Consider the following 24,860-nt stretch of genomic DNA (forward strand, 5'->3'; position numbering starts at 1 on the left):
CCCAAAAAAAACCATCTATGCTAGGTGGGGCAAAGCAGTGCTATAAGTAGGGCGATGCACCCACCGGCCCCATCCTGCCTATAAGGGTGATTATGTAATACAGTAATATATTTTATGCGAACTAATAGAAAGATGTTGGAATTATTGAATTATTATATTAAATGTACAAGCTGACAAAGAATCACCTGGTTATGCTAGAAACTGAATAATATGTGTTCTGGCTATGCCAGGGGATATTCTCTTCAGGGTAAAAGTGACTTTGTACAGATGCAAGGTTGATCTTCTGAAAACAGAAATATGCATTCATTTTGAGTTCATTATTTGTTGGTATTGTGCTGTATAAATTGAATAGATTCCAACATACATAGGAAATATACTTCTATTAAATTGGAAGTTCACTACATAAATGTCTGTTCTGTAATATAATCCAGGTCTATAAAAGAATATATGCTTCATAAAGATCAAAATGCAAAAGGACCTAGATAAATTAGAATAAATGAAAATATAATTCAAGGAAGACAAATATAAGCAACACACTACAAAGAAAACATATAAATGTATTACCTCTAGATCACTGAAAGCGTGACTTGACAGTATTTAAGATAATGTTATTGTGTTCTGATCTGGTCACCAAATTGTAGAAAAAACATGGAAAGTAAAGCAGTACCATTATTAAATAGTTTGGCATAGATAAGATATTAAGAATTGGTAATGTATCCAGGTGATTTACTTAATAGAAAGTACGTTTAAAATATAATAATGTGAAAGCCAAGAGCCTGCCCCCCCACGAAAAAAATTATTGGCCCTGGAGAAGCCATGGTTGCAAAACTCTCTTCACCCCATAGCTGCCTGTTCTTTTCTTTGGGCAGGGCTGGCCCTAGGATAAATAGTGTTCTAGTTAAGTGCCTTCCATTGCATCCCTCACCACGGTATGTTTATACTGGGGGTGTTGTTGTTGTCCTCCTCCTCCTCCTCCTCCTCCTCCATAACTGCTCCCTTCTTTGTCTGTTCCATTGTTCTGCTGCTGAGTAAGAGATACAAGTAGAATAAAGATTGGCCTTGTGATGGAATAGTGTTGGAACTAGGACCCTGGCATCATCAGCTCTGAGCTGGAATGTCTCATAGTGACTACTGGGGGAGTTAGGGTCATGGATAAAAGTGCTGGATTCCTCCCCTCTTTGTTCTTCCTTTGTTAGTCTCCATATTGACTCTCCAGAGATGGATGTTTGTTTTCTCCCCTTTCTCCCTTTTTAGCCTTAAGCTCAGCTTTTCTATCCTTGTAACTTCTAAATAAATCCTTAAAGAACTGTCTCCAGACCTCTTGCTCTTCTGAATTCTGAATTTTCTGAATTCTCCCCAAACTGGCTTTGCTTTACTAATGAGAGTTGAACTACCATTCTTCTCTTACAGATAGGGCCTAGTTACATCATCTGTCTGGCCAGTCTGATATTTGCAGACTGACGCTCTTTGAAATGTGAGGTTATGTATGGTCTCCCTCAGGGCTGCTGGCCTCATTGTAGACACAATGCTTTTTAACATCTATTTGAAACTGCTGGGAGAGATCATCAGGAGATTTGGTGTGGGGTATTATCAGTATGCTGATGGCACTCAAATTGATTTCTACATCTCAGCGTCATCAGGAGAAGACATAACCTCCCTAAATGCCTGCCTGGAGGTGGTAATGGCCTGGATGAGGGATAATAAACTGAGACTGAATTCAGATAAGATGGAGATACTTATTATGTGGGTTCGGAACTCTAGAAGCAATTTTGATCTTGTGTTCTAGATGGGGTGACACTTCCCCAAAAGGAACAGGTACGCAGTCTGGGAGTGCTTCCAGATCCATACCTCTCCCTGGTATCTCAGGTTGAGGCGCTGGCCAGAGGTGCTTCCTATCATCTTCATCTGATATGCCAGCTGCATCCGTTTCTTGAGATGAACAACCTTAGAATGGTGGTCCATATGCTGATAACCTCCAGACTTGACTTCTGCAATGCGCTTTATGTGGGGCTGCCTTTGTACATAGTCCAGAAACTGCAGTTGGTACAAAATGAATCAGTCAGGTTGGTCTCTGGGTCATCTTGGAGAGCACACATTACTCCTGTGTTGAAAAAGCTATTCTGGCTGCCGATAAGATTCCGGGCAAAATACGAAGCGCTGCTTATAACCTATAAAGCCCTAAATGGCTTTAGACCCTGGGTATTTAAGAGAGCATTTTCTTCATTATGATCCCTATCCCCCATTGAGATCATCCGGAGAGGTTCATTGGCAGTTGCCACCAGCAATTCTGGTGGCTATGCAGGGATGAGCCTTCTCTGTTACTGGCCTGATACTGTGGCATGTGCTCCCTCCAGAAATACAAGCCTTCTAATCTCTGGCAACTTTTAAAAAGCACCTGAAGACTTACCTCTTCACCCAAGGTTTTTAAGCTGACTCTGGTTTTAAATTGTTGTAAGGTTTTTATTTCCTGTGTTTAAATCTGTTTCATGTCACTGTAAACCTCCTAGAGATTAAAGCTTGGGGCGGTGTACAAATTTGATAAATAAATATATAAAGGAGGATGAGAACAAAACCATTCCTCCAGGAAAATAAGAGAAAAGGTGTTTAACTTTGCAATAGAGCAAATTTGTGTCTTATTTTAGAAAAGACTTACAAGTAAGAATGGTTTATGGATAGAGAAGCTGCAGTCTTCTTCCGTAGAATTATTTGTTTTAATTGCAACCTTGAACATTCAGAGCAGGCTGATCTGTACTGCTTCCAATATTGATTTAATAATATCATGTCTTGTCATATTGTGCTATGTGTAGACCCTGCCCATTCCCCTGTAATCAATGACGGTGTGGCAAACTTGAAGATCAGAGTGTAAGAGATTCCTATTCCATCCAAGTTATCCAGAAGTGAGTCCTGTTGAATTCACTGGAATTTGCCTCTATAAGCCCTATTCAGACATTATATTGTACAGTATATTTCTACAACTGTTTTTTGTATGTACATACTTTTGTGTGAATGGCTGCACATGCACTCATTTAAAAAGTAAACATGGGTGAAGGTCCCCTCAAATGTAGGGTTAGGGATGGATTTATCCCTCAGGAGGTCATAGACCTGGAACCTCCTGGTACACGCACACACATACACAAAGCTTGCTGAATCCATTCATAACACTGGCTCACCATTCAGTCTGAACATATAATGCTGGGGAAAAAACCTGTCATCTCTGGTGCTTCCCTTATGGAAGATGGTGCCCCTAGGCTTGGGCCTCTGCGGCCTATTGAAAAATCCATCTGAATGCAGGATACAGATAGGAAGTACACTGCTATGCATGCATTGAACATAACGAGTAAAAAAGGCTTCCGAAACTTGTGTGAGATTGAAAGCCAGATGAATAGGTGTGAGGGATGGTGAATCAAAGAAGCTCTTCTTCATAGTTACATGAAAACACAGGGGGAGAGCAGAATCTCAGTAGCAAATCCTGCCCCTGACATTTATGTGTTCAGTAGACAATTGGCAACATGCCTGCACATGTACAAACCATATGCATGTTAGTTTGTACATGCAATCAGATATGCTGCTAAAAGATAGTCCCTAAGTGTATGAGTCTATATGCATACATTTTGTACCTGAATAAGAACCTTGCAGTCAATCTAGTGAATGCAGTCGTCCCTCATCAATTGCAGTTTTCCCATTCACGGATTTGAGTATCTGTGACTGGGAAATTGTGACTGCCCTTGCTAACCACGACCCAAATATTGGTGGTTTCACAAAGCTTTTTAAAAATTGTTTTGCTGGCGTTGGGGGTCATTTCCGAGGGCCGGGGGTCATTTCTGAGTGTCGGGGATTATTTCCAGGAGTCAGGGATGATTTGGGGTGGGGTTCAGGGTGATTTCTGGGGGCTCGGGGGGTCATTTCCAGAAGTCAGGGGATCATTTCTGGCGGTCAAGGAGTGATTTCCGGGGGTCAGGGGGGATTTTTTCTGTTCTTTGCTTTGTTTTGCATTCTTTTTTCGACTGCGATTCCCCTAACCCCCTGTTTGCTGTTGCTTTCAATGGCTCTCCAACCATGAATTCACTAACCGTGAGGGTTTCCCGGAATGGAACCCTCGTGCTTGGTGAGGGACGACTGTATGTATATGATGGGATGGAGCCTGCCAGCTTCTCCCCACTGTATGTCATTCACTGAATGTGTGAAAGAGCAGTCAGACATGTGAAAAGTGCTATAGAATCCTGCCATTGCAGGGAGTCAGCCTGAATCATCTTTAAAGACTGTTTCACTCTACAATCACATAATTCTGTGCTCTATAATGTATTAGTGATCATGCGTTCATAAGCATTAGATGTCGCAACCTGAGTCTTTAAAAAAAGCAGACTTGAAACTCTTGGCTACTTTTTGCAGCTGTTTGAAACAGTGAGCAGCGGGAACTGCTTTGAAAGTTGGTGTTAATGAGAATGCATTAACTTTAATGCCTGCCTGCTCTTTAGAATGCATACAATGAAGGTAGAGGAAAGCAATATAGTACCCTAACACTCTAAGCATACTAAAAATACACCATTCAAACTTATAGTGTCCACCTCTTTCCCCCTTCCTTTTTTAAGTGCCACTCTATGGGAGAGAGTCTTTTGTATTTTGTATGTATTCTACAATTCATAATTGTCCATCGGGAAAGATTTAAAAAGAAACAGCTGTGAGGGCAAAAGCAGCTATTTTTCTTTCAGCAGGGTGACCAGATTAATTCATATCCTTAGGGTGAAAGTATATTTTCATATCCTCTAGAGTTAGTTTGCCACCTTGTGTCCAATGTTTGCAACTGAACATAAGGAGAGCTACCTTATTGGATACGACAGGCCCACATAAACAACACTATCTGTACAGCTAGATATCCCTCAGAATAGAGCCATATCCAGTAGTTTGGACCAAGCATCTAAGAATCAGAACTATAGTATTTCTGAACACAAGAAAAACTCTACCATGCCTCCCTCCCTCTCGTCTTTCTTCTAAAGCCCTGCTAACTGGGCAAAGAGGCACCTTTTACTGTGGCGATTCTCTTTATTTAGCAGGGGGAGAGTAACTGGTCCTATCCACCCCCAGCACAGTACTTCCAGTGACTGTTGCTGGTGTCTATCTTATGTTTCTTTTTAGAATGTGAGCCTTTTGGGGACAAGGATCCATCTTATTTGTTTGTTATTTCTCTGTGTAAACTGCCATGAAACATTTTTGGAAGGGCGGTATAGAAATTGAATTATTACTATTAATAATAATAATGACCAACTCTTAAACCTTTAGTTATTGGGAACCTCTTTCTCTACAGTTCTATAATATTCTTTTAAAATTGGCATTTCCAGACCGGCATATCTTAGAATGTGACTACTAAATATATTCTAATGAAGCTGAGATTTGCTGATTTATTTTCAGTTTGTTTCTAAATAAATCCTAGCATTGAATTTGCTCTCTTCACAGTGCAGGATGCTGACTGGACATTTTCAATGACTTTCTCATTATGATCTCAAACCTTGTGTCCTACCACAAGAAGTCAGTTTAGCGCCAATAGCATCTATGCTGTCATATTTAGGAGGGCTGGGTTAGTACCAATTTGCCTCACTTTTATACATCAAATCTCATCTGCCAATCTGTTGGTCCTGCCACCCAGTTTGAGGCAATCCTTTGAATATGTTGGATTTGCACTATGTTGGTATGATCTGCAAATTAGCTACACTGTCTCAGTGTTCACACCATTCTAGATCATTTATGAATAAATAAAATCAGACTAATCCCAAACAAATCCTTGGGGATTCCACTGTATACGTCCTTCAACTGTAAAAGCTATTTATTTCCCCCCTCTGCTTTCCCAGGGCTGGCCTCTGGACTAGCATTCTGCTGGTGAAATAGTGCTGAGAATCAGAGCACAATTGCTCTGTCCCTTGAGTGGGAAAAAGGTGATTTTTGAGAGTTTCCCTTTCCCTCTGACGCTTATTATGCCATATGTACCCGAGGTTCATGAAGCCCTCAGGGACATATTTTCTGGAAGCACAATGGGTTTTAGAAGGAAGGGGGAATCAATGAAAATTAACTCTTCCCTTCTCATGCAACAGCACAACATTGCTCTGGATCTCAGCACTGTTGCAGCAGCACAGTGCTAGGCTGGATGTCCGTTAAGATTCTATCTGGGTAAGCCCACTAATTTAAGGATAAATATAATTTAATTTCAAAAAGTTTGACATTTGAAAACCTGTAATTATTTGTTTCCAATTAAAAATGCTAAAAAGATAGCTAATATGGTTGAATAAATTACAGTATAGCTTTGTGGACACAAATGTATCATCATTCTGATGAAATAATCTTAACCTAGGATCTGGAAGCTTTCAGCAGTGTAACAATTTCTGTTGGGTTGTAAAATCATCACTGAAGACATTGGATTTGCCTGTGAAGACTGGAATGGAGTCTATGGCCTCCAGTAACACTTTCATCTTGGGGCTTTGGTGATATTAGCAACTTGATTCTACCAGTTTGTGAGCCGTAGGCAATGATACTTTGCCTTCTGCTCAGGGACTGTGAAAATCTTTGTTCGTGCAATGTCAGGAGGACAGACATTTATTGTAGCTATAGTTTCTTATCTATTTATTTGAAAGAAGGATATGTGCTTGAACATACTACTGAAGGGCTATTGATAATCTCTATTCATCTCTCTTTGTTCATTGACCTCAATTTTCAGCTCCAAGTATAACATCTCATTGGGAACATCTCAATGGGAAAACTTAGACAAATAGACACATATTCTTCTGGAATTAAAAACAACATAATCTCTTTCTCACCCTCCTCCTTCCCTCTCTCACATGCACACAGAGAAGCTACTTCACCTACTTCATACCACTGTGTTTTCTGTATGTTTTTGAATGTAGTATTTAGTATTCTGTGGCAAGGGGGAAAACGATAAAAGAAGCTATGAGATTGTAAAGTGGCAATCTTCACTATTTTTCTAGCAGGGACCATGTTATCATTGTGAGAGTAATTTCCCACTACATTGGACTCTGTGCAGTGATGTGCTTTCCCCAGATCTGTGGGCAGGGGATTTAAAGAGATCTGAGTTTTGTTGAGCCCCAGGACCATCTTGGAAGGTGTGCACTGAGCATCGGTTAGTCCTTCCCAGTGCTTTCCCCACAGAGCTCTCTGAGAAAAGCACCATAAAGGACTTCACTTGCCAAAGCTGTGCACATCTTCCAAGGTGGTGCTGAGTTCTCAACAGGGCTCCATTAAAGGAGTCCCACTGGGGCTGGGCAAAGTGCAGCACTGCACAGTGGGAGTGGCTGTCTCTATGAGGTGTGTGCATGGGGGCAGGGGAGTGTGGAGTATTTACTTCAACCAAAGCTTTTCACAGGCCTAATAAAGAGTTAGTCGGAGAGCTACACGTTGTGTTGATGGGAGCTGCTTCTGACTCCTGGGTCTTGCAATAAAGAACACTGCTGTAAGGCCTAAAAGCTAGTTCACACACAGCCCCAGTTGTGTAGGATCTATGTTCCACCCACTCCCAGTGAAAGAATGGAAGTGGAGCCAACTGCCCATAAGTCACACCTGTGCATCTCTAGGCCCACAATAGCCACCTACTGGACCTAACATAAGGCCTCTCCACTTTGCCTCTGGCACCACCTGATACCCATGATAGTCTTCGTCTAGAATACAATGTCCCTGGGTCTAATATATGAGATCTTTATCACCATCAACCCCGTCCTCCATTTTGTAGAGTATGAATTGCATGGGTTAGGCCTATATACATGATTTGATGCATATTAAAATGTGAACATCTAAGCTCTGTTCCAAACTTATGTCCAACATGTGATGTCAGAGGGGCTGAGAAATGGTTTAAGTTTGATCCCAGTATTCCAAAGTATTCCTCTGTGAAATCATAACAGATTTATTGTTGCATGGGCCTCTGTAGATAATATCAAATGCATGAAGTTGACTGGGAAGGTGCTTAGAGTGTGTGTGAATGTGGTTTGTTAAACTAATAATGTAAGACCTATGGAGATCAGACTTTATACTGGAGCATACATATTTGAACAGCAAATGTGGCTGTTCATATTTTTGTATAATGAGAGGATTTAAAAGAGTAGGATTACAATCATCATTTTCTGTATGTTGATCTGTAGTCTGGACAAGAGTTTTACAAGGTGAAGTATCATATTTGTGAATCCCGAGTGCTAGACACTGAACTAACAAGTTCCAGCACTGTAAATGTGAATGTTTTCTGTAAAATGGCTGCATATTTTTCTGTATATTGGCTGTATAATGTCTCAATTTTATCTAAGCCATTTATCCTTTCTTACAGACAGGACTGCAAATAATAATTTTTTAAAAACAGAGGAAGAAGCTAGAATTCTATGTGCAAAAGAGCTGATTTCTGCCTGTATAATTATGACAATTATATATACGTATGATTATTTTGCATATTATTTTCTATTTTAGAGTTATGGGGAAAGGTTAGGAATACTAGAAATCCAACCCAGTGCTTTCTGAATTTCAGAAGGGGAATTGTCCTTCTGAACTGTCTATATTATTTCAAGTCTATCTTTACACCTACATGGGTTACAGACTCCCCCTCCCTCACAAAAAGGGAAATCTGCAAAAATCCAGGTCCTTCAGCCTGTGCATTTCATCGTCGCTAGCTTTGTTGCAACTGGGTGTTTTATGGAGGGAGGGTTGAGTACACTGTGGCATTCTGTTAATACATGTTTCTTGCCTTTTTTTTTTTTAGCCCCCTGTGAAGCCAACACATTCTTTTGCCATAGTAATATGTGTATTAATAATACATTGGTCTGCAATGGACTCCAGAACTGTGTATATCCATGGGATGAAAACCACTGCAAAGGTAATGCATAAGTATAAGGAGCTGGAATTGTAATGGTACACATTTATGCTCAGGGACATCCTATTGTCTTCATCATCAAATGAGTGCTAACCATTCAGAACAATAATGCCTTTTCATTTCTATTTGTTTTAATTAGTTGTTGTATTTGCAATACTTTGAAAGGTGGCTCTTCAGTAATTTATAAAGCATGCTTAAGTATGCTATGATTTAAATGTGAATCTTTTATGCTGTCCCCAAGACTCAGCTTGGGAAACCCAGCCTGGGTTAGGCTGCACGTGATAACTGCCGAGATTGGGCCCGATCTTGGCAGGAAAGCGCCACCTAGCCCCGCTTTGAATCCTGGCTCTTAGCTGGGGTTAAGGGCTCAAGTGAACCCTTAACCTGGGCCCTGGGATTTTGTTTTCGCTGGGGTTACATTCAGCCCCAGTGGAAACAGAGATGGGTGCCTGTCTCCTGGGGGAATCCCTCAATGCATCACGCATATCATGCTGTGTGTTGTGGGATATCTGGAGGCTGGGGTGCATTGTCCCGGCCTGCAGAACTTATACTCATCTGGGGGGAAGGTGAGGTCAACCAGCCTTCTCCCCCCACCCCCGCCTGCCGACCTGCCTGCCCAGTCATGTGAAAGACCTGCTTGAGTGTATAAAGGTAGAACAGTGGGAGGGCTTGAACCTTTTTACATGTTACACAAAAAGGCATGAAAGACTCCATAAGATATGATTCATGCATCTTCTGTCAATTCCTCTTGTTTCTCATATGAAGAAGAATTCATGCATCTCTTCTGTGGGCAGGGGGAATGCATGTCCTCTCAGTGTGGGTACACCTTATATATTTGCCCCTGGATTTTATGGAAAGCCACTCTTTGTTTCATGATAAAAAGAGCTCGAAGAAAAGAAAATATTCTGGACGTTGATTCTGGAGGAACAAGAGCCAAGTAATATTTCTTACAATTTTTCAGTTTGGGCTATATTAGCCAAGGCATTGCAGGAGTATTTGATCATATTACATCCATGTATGCGCTCACAGATTCAATTCATTTGAAATGTAAAGAAGTATTTTACATGGCAGATGTTGGTTGCAAGTTGTTTGTGATACCACTCTGTCTTTTGAATCATTCAGCATTGTACTTGTTTCAGCTCAAAAAGACTGAGTAATGCTTTGTTTGGCAGTGACTCACATTATTGTTCATGCTTTGAAGATGTTCTTTGGAAACTACAGGATGTATTTAATGTAGGAAGTAATCAAAAAGCATGCAGAATAATGTAGCATAACAATCAGTCTTGCCTCTTTAACTGACAAGTAGTTAAATAAAGTAGAAGACATGAAACTGTAGGTCCAAATCACAGAATTTTGTTTAAAAAATTACAGTCTCTCAAGAAGATTTTTTTATTTCATTTTTCCCTTCATCATAAGTCAAAAAGGTCCTCTGTGCTCTAACTGCATGAATGATTATGACCACTCATTTTTAAATTCAGGAATTTCCCACCCTTCCAAACAGACTTGCCAATCGTGGATACAAACAGGTTGATTACTTGGCTTTATCCTTTAGAAAATGATGCTGACTGATGATATTTCCAGGTCTTCATGAATCAGTTTTAAGACCCTGAAATTAATCTACAGCAGCAGTAGCAGCCTACTGGGATATGGAGAGGCATTTTCAAATATCATGCTGATCACAAGTAAAGGCACCTGCCAGCAAGGCAGTGATTATCAATATTTTTCTAAAAAATGTGTTTTCTTTCAACGATGTGTTTCCCATGGAGATCAGGCTAAATTAAAAGTTGAAAAATATTCACAGTGTGCCATGAAATGAAGGCCTTGTTCTTGACAAGTGCCAGGCATTAGCAGTTTACATCTTTAATTAGGAAATAATTTTAAGAGTGGAGGTTAAATTCCCTACTAAGAAGTACTCGAATTTTACATTAGCTGCTTGCTGACATTAAAGTCATATTTTTATTTTGAAGGGAACCTGTTCCAGGAGGTCACAATGAAAGCTCAGTTCCTTACAAACTCTTCCTAAGTGCTATGATTAAACCAATTACAGAACCAAGAGATTTGGAAAAAGATATTTTTGGTTCTGCAATTGGTTTAATCATAGCACTTAGGGAGAAGTTTGTGGGGAACTGAGCTTTCATTGTGACCTCCTGGAACAAGATCTCTTCAAAATAAAAATATGACTTAAATATCAGCAAGCAGCTGACATATTTTGCCCTCACACTCCAAGAATGAAGACAAAAGGTAGTGAATGGGTTGAACTATGGGCCACAACTGCATTGATTTCATGCCTGATCTGCAACATTCTTCATTAGTTAAAAGTCCATCTTCCTAAGCTCAGTGCTGAATACTGATGACTAAGGTGAAGATTAGGAACTGCCATTCCTACCAGTCACCTTCTGTGGACCTATCCCAATTCAAAGCCTCTAATCAATATAATAATTGTGGCTCCCCCCCACTATTCACTATCTAAGTCACCAGCCCAGGGTAGTGGGTGGAGTGGGTGGATTCATCCTTCTGTTGGTGCATCCCGAGAGGCTGTATGGGGTACAACTTACTGATGTCTGAGATCCTCACCAACATCTTCTGCATATCTCCTGCCCTTGAACCCATGTTGAACCAACCAGCTGTGACCTATTTATAAGGGAAAGCCTCAATCCAAACTAACCTTGTACCCCATTGATGTCAGAATAGGCAAAAAAGCTCCCTTCTTGTAGCCAATTTAGTGAAAGGTATCAAAAAGTCCAATTCAGCCACACAGGCAACCAGCAAAACCTTCACTGCCAGAAATCAGTTGGTTGGGCTGTGTTCTACCATTGTTAGAAACTGCAGCTTGGGAAAGGCATGACTACCCTTTTTAAACTTTTTATTTTGATTTTTTTTAAAAAAAAAAGTTTAAAAAGAACAAATCTTTTAAAATTACATCATTTATACAGGTACAAAAAATTGAGGATTCTCAGGCTCTTCAGTTTGTAATCCACTATCAACTATACTCACGAGTTAATATACACATAAAGGAAACAAGAATAACAATAAGGCTCTAATAATGATACATTTTGCCCATTGTCTATTATTATTATTATTATTATTATTTTACATTTATATCCTGCTGTTCCTCCAAGGAGCCCAGAGCGGTGTACTACATACTTAAGTTTCTCTTTCACAACAACCCTGTGAAGTGGGTTAGGCTGAGAGAGAAGTGACTGGCCCAGAGTCACCCAGCAAGTCTCATGGCTGAATGGGGATCTGAACTCAGGTCTCCCCGGTCCTAGTCTGGCATTCTAATCACTACACCACACTAGCTCAATTTATAACTTGTCGATATAATTTATAAATATCAGAATTAGCAATAGCAATAGCAATAGCACTTACATTTATATACCGCTCTATAGCTGGAAGCTCTCTAAGCGGTTTACAATGATTTAGCATATTGCCCCCCAACATTCTGGGTACTCATTTTACCGACCTCGGAAGGATGGAAGGCTGAGTCAACCTTGAGCCCCTGGTCAGGATCGAACTTGTAACCTTCTGGTTACAGGGCGGCAGTTTTACCACTGCGCCACCAGGGGCTCTTGTGAGAGATACCTTATTTCTTACCAGAGAAGCACTGAATTACATCTTTCAGGTCTTGAATATGGAAGTTTATTTTTATCTATGGATTTTAGGAAGGGTAGACATGGCCGCCTTGAACAAGCATTGTCACACCCTCTCTGAAGTGGTTGAGCTGCTGCTGTAAGGCAGGCAGGCAGCCAGCAGCTGGCTTCCTTTTCCTTCCAGGGTGTAGACAGAAATCCCCCATGCACACAAAATGCACTGTGGAGCACCATTCTCTGTATCTGAAGAGCAAGTCTGAGAAGAATTATCAAGCAGGTCTATGCAAGGCCAATTAAAGCAAGCAGAACGGTTTTAAGAGCTAATCATAAGTGCAACTCATACTGGATTCCTTGTTGAAGTGCTTTGTTTTGTTTTGCTTCTAATAGTTATAAACTGATTCAGCTCCTCCCGGTTAGCAGTGAAGAAAAGGGAAGACCTCACAGTGTAGAAAAGGGTGGCTGATACTATAAAGTCATTCACACAATCGGGCACCCAAAGAGGGTTCTGCTGCACCTGACCCCACACGAAAGCGAGCATTGTGCTGAAGCAAAGACAGGGGGAAGGAAGCACGGCCACCAGATATCCCAAAATGCACCACACATTGTGCATTGGGATATCTGCTGGGCTGCTTCTTCCCTCAGCTCTATGGTAAGTATGGCTGCTGGCAGCCTGAGAGCCCACATGACCTGGGTGTAAGGTGGGAGGCACGCTTGCATACTCCTACTTCACTTTTAGCCTAGGTATAAAAGCTGGGCTACCCAGAGGAGGAGTCCTGGGATTGGGAACAATCCTGGCTTCTCACAATCAGCCTTACCCTGGCTAGCACTGTCCTACCTGTCATGGATATGGACCAGAGATGTACATATCAGGCAGTATAAAAATATGATAGATAGATAGATAGATAGATAGATAGATAGATAGATAGATAGATAGATAGATAGATAAGGTTAGCCATACCCCTGCACTCATGGCCATGACCTGCTATCTACATGTTCAGCTCTTGTCTACAGAAGCAAGCACTGAATGCAGAAAGAGATGCTCCTGGTGGTTAAAAATTTTGGGCAGTGCCTGTGGTAAATGCAGACAAACACTTACAGCAGGAGTGTGGCCATGGAGCAACAAGGGTGAGCAGGGCACTTTCCAGATTGATTTGAGCCTGTGAGCTCTACAGCGGTAAAATGCTTCGGCTTGGCAGGAAACATGGAAAGGTGGGAGCCATTTGTTGTGCTAAGCCACCAGTAGGGGGAGCAGTCTTTTCTAGCTTGCACAAACCTCCTAAGCCCTCCTATAAGGGGAAAATACAGCTATTTTCCTGCAACGCACATACACTGAAATGCAAAGATAAAACCCGAAAGAAGGCATCAGAAATGTGAACGGTAGCTTGCTGACAGCGCAGGGACTGTGATGTCGAAACACAGGCAGTACGGAAGCACACATAGCAGACATGGAGCCGGGTCTCATGATCCGTGAGACCCGGTTCTGCAGGGTGAGCGGGGAGAGCGGGCTAAGCCTGCTCTCCCTGCTCACGAGCGGAGAAGGAGCCCTGGGCAGCCGGATTGGCCGCCCACACAATTGCCGGCTCCGTGACGGAGCCAGTGGGGGCTGGGGAGCTCGGGGGCCGCACGGCCCCCGCAAGCCCCACTATGCCCTGTGCAAGTGCGCAGGGCATACTGGGGAGACCCCCAAGCCGGGAGGCTGCTTTTAAGCCTCCCAGCCAGGGGTCTACTCATGAGTAGGTGCAGCGTGAAGCCACACTGCAGCTACTCATGATTCTAAAAACCAGGTTTGCAGAGCACTTGCTCCGCAAACCTGGTTTTTTACCAGGGGTTCCCGAGCGGATTACCCACTCTGGAACCACTGGGCTCGTAGCTGAGCCCGGTGGTTCTCATGTATAGCAAAAATCGGGCTAGGCTCTCCTAGCCGATTTTTGCTAATCGTGTGAATGGCCCCATGTAGTGGCACTGCTGTAGTGTTCTATCTGGAAAGTGCCCTGGGTGCTGCCATTTGCCTCCGCATACATTGGGCAAATGCCATGGATAGCAAATTCCTGAATAGGGCTATTGTTGCTCAGTGAAGCAACATATTGGCTGCATGCTGATTTGTTTACCCTTGCATAGTAGCAAATTTCTGAAAAATACCCAGGAAGAGGAACTGGGGTTCTGAGTGAGACCAAGGATGAAAACAGCATTTATATGAGGCAGAAATAACAAGAGAAAACCTGAAAGGTGCTAATGTACTGAGCCCAGGGGTGGTTTTTTTTGCATCACTAACTCTACAGTGAACTCCGAGACACTATTAAACACTTTTTTGTATAATTAGAGTCAATAGCTTGAAATGTATTGGGCTCAATAACATGCAATAAAACTTGAAGTTTCAGGGGAGTCCAAGAGACCAGACTTGAGGAAGATGTGGGTGCAGCAGTAGCTATATGGAGGAAGGCATAGAAAGGCTCTGTTCTGCCAAATCTGCCAGACTTGGAACATTATTTTTATTGTATTGCAGGCTGCTTTTGTTGGTTTAAAGGCTCTCAATCTTCAGTCTTTTTGTTGTATCAGGAACTCTGGCTTCATTATTAGGGGTGAATCATGTTTATAAAATGTCTGTTGCATCAGCACAATCCCCAACATCCACCACCACAGATAATGCATGATTATGTAGCCATGTTTAACATCATCTGGCTGTGAAGACAGCTTACATCAGTGGAAAAGGATGTATATGGAATTACTGCAGCTCCATTCTTTCTGTTCTCCAAGCCCTTATACCACAGAAAGGCATCTAAGTGTTTTGTAAATCCATACCAAATATGTCTCCTTTCTACACAGCTAGAGAAATTATTGGATTGATAGAATTCTGCAGTCCTTAGGAATAGCTGGTAGGAAAGGTAACAAAAGAGAAAGCCTCTCGATAAAAAGCTACTTTGTCTACCTCCCTGCTAAAAGCTGAGAAGGGTTTATGTTTGTGTTCGAACCGTCGCTCTTTCAGTTCCTGGTATACCTGAGTTGCAATTCTAACTCTTTAAAGGCAGTAAAGGAGCACACTTATACTTAAGAGCCGGTTGCAAACTACCTCTGTACCTCTAGGAGTAACAGAGTGAGAGAAAGGGGAAATTTTACCCCTACATTCCCATTCAGTACATGCCCAGCAATTTCCCAAGGGAGTCATTTAATTTCCACATCCCTTTCCACATATCTCTCTGTGGTTTGTTTTGTAATATACTAAGCACATTAAGAGACATGATTGATCTCTGTCCGCAATATATAGGGTTATATTGGCTCTCCTCCCTTGGGCATTCTAGCAATAAACAAATTACACTATGGGCCAAACATTGATTTTTGTCCCTCCTGCAGGGAAAAAAAAGCATTCTGGCATTTTAAGCCTTGCTACTCTTTAAAATTGAAAATACTTTTATGGTATGTGATATCTCAATGCAGTTAATCTGAATGAATAAAAAGCCTTCATTATTTCAGTTTAGTGCAGAAAGGCTTGATCTTAAGCAGTGCAGAACACCATCAACATTCAGGGTAAAACAATATGTTCCTGTGAATTCTTGAAAGTCTGGGAGCCAGTATCATTTGTTAATGAGGGATGCCTTTATAATTTACGCCATTTTAAAAAAATCATTTGATTAAATCCAAGTGACCACAAAAGGTGGTCATTAATTGAAAATATGTCCATACATTAGTCTCTCATGTGTTAAATACTCATAGATGATTTTTTTAAAATTTAACTCCTCTTTAAAGTTCATGAAGATAGAAGCAATATCTGAATTATGTGTATATAGACAAAATACAGATCTTTTTCAAGTTCACAAAATAACCCTCATGTATTATGACAAAATTAACTTTGTGACACCTTCCTATAAATTCAGATTCTCACAGAAAGTCTTGACTTTCTTCAATACATTGTTTGCACTTTAAAATGCTAATCATTTACATGAGAATTCCCATTTGGACCCAATGGACTCCATCCTGAAGGGCCGCCATAAAAGCCATGCAAGGACTATACTTGCTCAAGTACAGGGAAACAAACTTATTAAAAATCGTTTGAGTGATTTCTTGTCATTCCAAACTTTGCCAGATATGTCTGGACCAGGTTTTCTAAAGGCAATTTTCACTGAATCAAACAAAAATATTCTTAGGTTCCTTTTCATGACACATTAATGTTAAACACATTATGAAAAGAGTGTCATTCTTGCCCATCCATAAAACCATAACATCTATACAGTGTATATATATATATATTTAAAAATCTTTAACAGCTCTTTAAAGTCCACGAAGATAGAGGCAAAATCTGAATCTACCTAAAATATCCTTAGGTTCCTTTTCATGACCATGAATGGATGGATGGATGGATGAAAGGATTTAAGCTGAAATTGAAGACCCATATTATAATAAGATGGTTAGCTTTTACCTTTCTGGGTAATCTGTTGAGAGGAACCAAACTGGGAGATGGGAGTGAGCTTTAATAAAGAATTTCCTATTTCCCAACATATTTTATTTTATTTAAACTGAAAGGGTAAATTCAACTCACAGATTAAATGTTCTTGTGGAGAGGTGTATGAATAAAATGAACACATTAATTCACGTAAGTAAGTAAATAAATAAATCTTGACCTAATGACTACTATCTGCACTGGGCGGGGAAATGAATGTAGCTATCAAATAATTGCAGTGGTAATTCCGGTCCAGTTATTCTGCCTGCCACTTTGAGAATATAGTTAAGATAAAATTCACTGCCTGAGATGTAATGACAGCAACTAAAGCCCTAATCATATGCCATACTGTGGAGGCTGTACTCTGCTACAGCCTTCACAAGAACATACTGGCAAACCACACCGGCAATACCAATGTGCTTGTTAGCCCCCACCAAGTATCCAAGTCAGCATTTGTCCCCAGAGTTCTGCATCATAGGGAGCATCTCTTGGAGTACTGCCATTGTCTCCTCAACAAATGGTATAGTCAGATACAGTGGGGCTATCAAAGTATAACTATCACACTTATTCTAACATCTGATTAGGATTTCACTTAGATACCTTTTAGAAATGGGCATATAAATTTATTCAGAGGAATTTTGTCAGTGGATATTAGCTGCAGCTAACTGGAACCCCCATGTTCTTAGCCACTATGCCTTTTGGTATCAGATACAGAGAAGGTCTGTTTCCTTAATGCCAGACTTGTAGGCTTCATGGAGTCACTTGGCTGCCCACTGTTAGAAAGAGGCTATTGGAGTAAATGGATCCTCAGTTTGATACTGCAGATTTCTTCTTGCATCCTTATATCTTTATGTTAACTGAAATACAAAAACAAAAAACAAAAAACACTTCCACTTGATAGCCATATCAGTCAATCTCCCTGCCATTTTCTCCTGACTGTAGTAGCAATCAGGCTTCTAGTTGCATTCCACAGTGGATAGGGCAGAAGGATTTATGAAAGGGCCATTGTATCGCTAAGACAGAAGGTATCACTGCTGCATACTGTCTCACTACCTCTGAGTACTTAATGTGACAAACAGAATTGAGAGACCTTGCAAACCTAAGCATATCTCATAATGTATAATATCTCATAACTTGTAGTTAGGAAGGATGTGGCTGGCATCATAACTAATGTGCGGGATTGCAGCCAAAGGATGCACACCCACAGTGGCTCTAATCCAAATTCTGAAGTGTGCATATTTGTGCATAGGATAGGAGATCAATTTCCACCAATATCCCCTATCCCTGGAAGCTTTCTGTACAATGTGCAGTTATGTGCCTGACAGCTGCACAACCCTCGGGGTCATAACTGCACTTTCCACAATGTGCTTCCAGGGGAAGGAGAGATTGGCCAAAATTGTCCCACACACACACACCATGCACAAGCACAGGAACAGAGCTGCTGTGGACATGAATCCCTCGGCTGCACTCGCACAGCTTTAATTAGGACATCAGCCTGGTCTTTTACCTGGTGTAACCTATTGGGAAAGTGCTGTCTGTACATGTATGCAGGGCCTGTGCCAGAGTTTGGCACCATTAGAAAACTGTTTAGAGCCCAGGAACTACTGCCCACTCCCAAGACCATCTTTGCCTTGGGGAAGCCTTTGTGCAATGATGGTGGAGTAACTCTGTTAGCCAAGGGAGTTGTTCCATTGTACCTCCTCTCACCTATCCCATCCACCAGAATAAACCCCACCATGAATGTTAGGAGGGTCCAAATATAAAGGGGCCCATGGACAGCAATTTACCAAGGACTCACTGAAATCTGGAGCCAGCCCTGTATGCATTTGCCTGTGGCAAGCCAGATCTACACGTTGTCATTCACTGATCACAACATGCGCTCCTTTTTCAGCACAGATATTAATCAACAGAGGAGTGCCCAATCTCTTTATCTGGAGGTAGGGGTTGGGGAATCATAGATCTTGTCTAGCCAAATAGGCAAGGGGCCGCTCCCCAGCCATGAAATCAACAATTCTCTACTCCTCTCCCTAGTGGTCAAGAATGGTCCAGTCTCCCAGGCTGATGGGGAAAAATACTCTCAGATGAGGCATAGTGATGATGCTAAGGTTCTTGGAAAGTTCTTTCATTTAGTGCTGGGAGGGAGACCTGAGACATCACTGCTTTTCCAGACCAGTGCTATTTTCAGCCTCTCCTTCCAGTGCCCATCCTCCCCACAACATTACTGCTGCCTCCTTCGCAATTCCTGCCCCTGCCACACACACACTGTGCCTCAGAGGCCTCTGAGATGGTAGATTCTGCAGGAATATATGAATCGGTCATTCAGCTTAGTAGACTTTTCAGTTTTGTGAGCAAAGTCTGTTTGGAATAAAACTTGGCAGTATCTGGAAACCAGTTCAGCATATAGTGATAATCACATGGCCAGTGGAGCACAGCAAGTGAAATTTATGCTGCCAGAATGAACAGGCTGTGACAAGGAATCTGTGAAGATTATCCTTTGGGACTAGTGCAGTGATGCTCTGAAGATTTATGTTCATGAATCTTGGAATGCATCTTTGCATCTTATAGCAGAAAGGTGAGTAATGGCTCATAAGGAAAAGCAGATTCCCCCCCCTTCCTTAAAACCATATTTATAATAATTCTTGTTTTTTCTCCTGAGTCAGCGAAACATTAAATAACCAGGATTTTCAAATAAATCATTAATGTTAAGCTCTGAAATAAATTTCAAGAGTAACAATGTATTTCTGTTTCACTCACCATAAACCATTGCTAGTCAAAATACCAAGTCCTAATCACTTAAACCTGGAAACAGTTGTTTGAATCCTACCATCCTACCTATGTTCCATTGAATTTGGTACTGTGGGAAATGTTGATCAGTCCAGATTGGGCAGGAAGGAGCATTTTCCTGATGCCATTTTATGGGTATTTCCCACTATGCTTCCTCGTGGGGCCTTCTGTTTCCAGTATTTGTAATTATATACTAATAACACCTAATACAGGATATGTCAAGGCTGGTGGGAGCCAGATTGATACTAATGTTTCTGTTGTCCTTCACATATCCATTCCTTTTTCTTGTAAAAATTGCAGTTAGTACCGTTTCAGGGCACACTATGAGGTAATGGATAGATAGAAAGATCCTTCAATCATTCATAGGAAGCCATCTCATTGAAGCTAGGAGAGGGTTTTAATCCAACCTCTAGGGATGGAGTGGCTTGTTAGTGGATGAACAACATCAAAACAAATTGATGAGGCTGGATACAAATATATTAAAAAACTAATGAATAAATGTTGGGTGGCTGCAGATAACAATCATGCTTGGCCTTTTATAGTCCAAAAATATTCCAGCACAAAACCTTTTGCAGTGAATAAGATGGCTGCCCAATTAATTTAAGAGAGTAAGATCCAGGTTATTCTTAGAGATTTCATGATGAAAGTGTAGATTTCTCCTCTGAGGAACATATCTGAGTGTTGGTGAATCAAGAGAGTGCAAGCTGAGGACATAATTATCATTGTACTTTGAAAGATTTGAGCTTAATAGGATCACCCACTGGACTATGTACAAACTATAACTTTGACTAAATTCCTAACATCCAGATTACACTGTCACATTGGTTCCTATGATGATGTATGCAATATAATAATTAATAAATAATAAATAACAACAACAAGCAAACAAACTTTATTTGTTAGCTGCCCCATAACAAATTGTTCTCTGGGAGACTCACAACACAGCATTAAAATATCAAGTAAAAACACATAAAACACATTAAATTACCACCTACCAAAAAAACACCGCCCCAAACAGTACAAAACAATTTAAAAATGTTTTTACAGTCAGTTTAAAAAATCACATTTAACAAGCCTGAGTGAAAAAAGTTAGTATAAACTTGGCTATAAAGGATAAAGCCAGCAGCAGTTTCCAATTGTATGAAGGATTTTGACATTGTGAATTAGCCTTTATTGTTCATAATAATTATCAAAAGAAATGATTGTCCCACAAGTATAATGTTATGGTTAATTAAATTTTCATGCACTATCTGCTTAAATCATGTCTGCTTTTGAAGAGAGTACTAATTCTGTGTTTTATTGTATTTTTCCTCTCCACTACACAGAAAAGAGAAAAGCCAACATACTGGACCAGCTTACTAACACCGGTGGAACAATAATTGGGGTAACCTCTTGTATTGTGGTCCTCCTTATCATTATCTCTGTTATAGTACAGATCAAACAGCCTCGTAAAAAATTTGTCCAGAGGAAAGCAGACTTTGATCAAACAGTATTCCAGGAGGTGTTTGAGCCTCCACACTATGAGTTATGCACTCTTAGAGGGTCAGGGGCGACAGCGGACCTTGCAGATGTTGCAGATGACTTTGAAAACTATCATAAACTGCGGAGATCATCTTCAAAATGTATTCATGACCACCACTGTGGATCACAGTTATCTAGCACTAAGGGCAGCCGTAGTAACCTCAGCACAAGAGATACGCCTATCTTGACAGAAATTCAACCCCAGCCTGTAAAGCCCCTCATCCAGCCCATGAACAGGAGAAATATCCTTGTCATGAAGCATAGCTACTCACAGGATGCTGCAGATGCGTGCGAGATAGATGAAATCGAAGAGGTACCGACCACGAGTCACAGGCTGTCCAGACATGATAAAGCTGTCCAGCGGTCAGTATCAATAGATTTTTGATGAAGACTATTGTGTGAGGACTTGGTTCCACCCTCAGTATTCCCTCTTGCTTTATTTTTCTCTAATTCCTCCTTCCATTTAGAGTTCAGGCCATTATAATCTTCCTCTCTCTCTGATCCATTCACACAGCTTGTAGTGAACTTATGTACAACCATTACCACCAGTGAGTTCCCATGCAAAGACGCCATGGAAACAGCAAAGACATGGAAACCATTTGCCAAGAATCTGAAAAACTATATATTCTGAAAACATCATTTATATTCCTGGATCATTAACCAAAATTCTCATGCCAATACACATCAGTTTTGCATTGGAATCCCTTCACAGGAATAGTTCCAAGCCAGATCAAACATGTTGTGTGAATGGGTTTTTTTTTTTTAAGTTTCTCTTCACTTCTTTTTCTCTTCCTTTTCATGCCAGACTAGATGTGATACAAGAGATCCATGCTTAGGATATCACACTTTCACAAAAGGGCCACTCCATGCAGGCGCTTTGAAAATTGGTGAACTTGCATTCTGGAATAGGGTGTATAGCCATTTTGCCCTTGCCCTTGTTCTTGATTGAGATCCTCCTCCCCAAGTTGCTATTAGTTTTAGAAAGGCAGAGCATCTGTATATGTATTTCCCCATTGCTAACCTAAGGGCAGCTGGGTGCGGTGGGGGGGGGGGGACTAGTATATCTGGAAAAGGAAAGGAAGGAAGTGTTAAATATCCTCTTCCACAATTCACTTCTCCAACTTCTCCAAAGCACTGCCTGGAGCATTTTCGGACAGCAGGATCACGGGTTTACTGCATGGCTTCACTGCGAGTTAGAAATTGCCCCCAGAACCTGATGCAAAAAGTGGATTTTTCCCCCCTGGATATAAATCAGGCTACACTCTAATGCACAATGAAAACCCCGAATCATATGTGAAGTGCTCCCTGATAGTTCGCAGGGAATTTGGGGTAAGTCTGGCTGATATGTGCATGCACACTCTCCATTCCACAGGTGATGCAAACTAAAAGCCCTGTGTAAAAAAGCTCTTGGAGCACTAATTACTCAAAAAAAAAAAAAAAAAAAAGGAGTGGGAGATTCAGATCACAGCCCTCTTGTGTCACATCTAGTCTGGCCCTCTGTTCCTATCTTTCCCTTGCAATTCTTCATAAAATATCACTTTTTTTTAACTGTATTAATTGTATCCAAATAGAAAATATTTTAAAAGGGCAGGTACATACCAAAGACATTTTTGATAAACGTTAGTGGTGTTTTCTTTGAAAAATCACATGTGCTTTCAATATAGCTGAAAAATGACCCTGCCTTTACTCTCAAGTCACAGAAATCCACCTAATTTGGTGAAGGTCAAGTTGATGAAAGAAAACCTCTCCCCATTTCCTGTAAAACATGGTTTTTATATATAGCATATGGCAATATATTTGAAGTATTACAATATCATTTCTGTTCGGATACCATAGTCTCACTGCTTGTCTTGTTTATTTGCCATTTAGACCAGAAGATAATTTTTATTGCTTTAGCTTTTATTGCTTTTAGATTTGCTTATGTGGAAAAAATGTAGTGGAGAAGAACTTTTCTAATCCAATGAAACAGTAAAGTCTGGCATGATTTTTATTTTAAAGAAAAACACAGAGTTTATTTTACTGTGTATTGCACCTTGAATGCTTGTAAATAAGAATGATTAAAAGTTTGCAAGTAAAAGTTTAAAAAAAAAAGGTTATGTACAACTTATTTGGAAGCAGCCAGAAACGTTTTAATGAAATTGTGTTTCACATGCATGCTGTATTTCTCTTTATGTGTTTTAGTGTTCTGTCCATGTTCCCACATGTTCCTCATTGTACATATAAGTCACCAGCCCAAACCCTCAAAGCACTCTGTCAGCCTCAGCCCCACTGAATTGAAATGGGGTGTGTTGGTGGACGACTTTGAAGGTTGATCACCCTAACAAGAATGTTCTTTTTTGTCTCTTTGCATGCCAATTTTAAGTGTCTTGGATCAAGCTGACCAGGTTCTTAAGGTTACCTTCAATTAAGAATGTGTATGCATATATTTTTTTTCTATGCAAACATTATTATGTTGAATGAAATAGCCATAACATTCCAGGTTCTGCCTCATTGGGTCTCTAAGCAAACATGAATCTGAGTACAACACAACTAGGGTGTAAAAGACACATGGAAGGTAAGTGAATCAATATCTAGCTCCCAATTCACCATCTCTTGCATTCCATTTGTTTTCTTTGAAGATGTCTAATAGCTGTTCATCATTTGCTTTGTGCGTGTGTGTGTTTTGCTTTGTGATTTTTTTCAAAATGGTGCTATCTAGTTAACATCTTTGCATATCAAGTGAGCTTTGAGCATACAACAAATGTAAAGTTTTAGGCAGGGGGCTGCTATAACAAAGAATGCATAAAAGCTATTAAATCACTATCCTCAGTTATACTGTAACGTCTTGCTAAATTTAATCTGCATTGTAAGCTTGAATTTTAAATAGATGCTTGGCATGACCATTCATCTTTATTTAAGAAAATGATGTGTAAGTGTTTCAACAGGTAATAACTTTCAGCCTGACCCACTGTATGCACACCAGGAGATTCAAATATCTAGCTAGCCAATCACATTTGTATGCCAGCCTTCATTCAGGTATCCCAGGGAGCTTATCTTATTTTATAGCTGGTTTAGAGGATACTGTTTGATCAGCTGCTAATCACATGAGGAAGAGTACATGCTGATCCTCATGTGTCTGGGAGGCTGATTAGAGAATATAGTCTGAAATAGCTCTTAGTCTCACAACAGCCATGGAGGTAGGTGAAGCCAGGAATGAGATGCTCCAGCCACCATGTGATCTTCATGGATGACCTGCGACTTAAAGCAGAGTCTCCAGATACTCTCTGCATTTTCCACAGTAGCTGTCTAACATGATAGATCACGTCCTTGGGATGCTGCAGTGAGCTCTGCCTAGCACGAATGCACATTGCCCTTTCTCTGCATCATTGTTTTAGACCACACTAAATGCATGGCTCCTCGCTATTGGGTGTACACCATAGATTGCACTTGATCACCTGTCTAAATACTAGCTTCTACCTTTACTAACTCACCACAAAGTAAATTCCAGGGGATAAATTTTAGCTCCCAGCTGGGGAGCGTGCATGTGGTTTTGTCCCTGCTGTGAGAGCAGCACTAGTACCAGGTTCCTCTCTGCTACCAACAGCTGTGACTCAGGCTGTTTGTTTTATATCTTTTAAATGCTTAGTCAAATGGAAATGTGAAGACATCTGTTATTTCGCTGTATTGTAAGATGCCAGGAACA

The 24,860-nt window shown here is 40.8% G+C and overlaps 1 protein-coding gene across 5 annotated transcripts in view; it reads left to right on the top strand.

Moving 5' to 3' along the window:
* The window catches only part of NETO1 (neuropilin and tolloid like 1), a 162,965-nt gene that overhangs the window by 135,102 nt on the left and 3,003 nt on the right, over positions 1-24,860 (top strand). For 2 of the 5 annotated variants that reach the window (XM_053249438.1, XM_053249439.1), the window contains 3 exons: positions 8,741-8,854; positions 20,983-21,541; positions 23,658-23,732. In XM_053249438.1, coding sequence (XP_053105413.1) covers positions 8,741-8,854; positions 20,983-21,541; positions 23,658-23,718 — 734 coding nt within the window. In that variant the 3' untranslated portion in view covers positions 23,719-23,732. Of the gene's footprint in view, positions 1-2,807; positions 2,898-8,740; positions 8,855-20,982; positions 21,542-23,657; positions 23,733-24,860 lie in introns of those variants that run through there. The other 3 variants (XM_053249440.1, XR_008307001.1, XR_008307002.1) reach the window with 3 other exon arrangements.

This window comes from Hemicordylus capensis, chromosome 4, assembly GCF_027244095.1.
Source record: "Hemicordylus capensis ecotype Gifberg chromosome 4, rHemCap1.1.pri, whole genome shotgun sequence".
NCBI classification, from domain to species: domain Eukaryota; kingdom Metazoa; phylum Chordata; class Lepidosauria; order Squamata; family Cordylidae; genus Hemicordylus; species Hemicordylus capensis.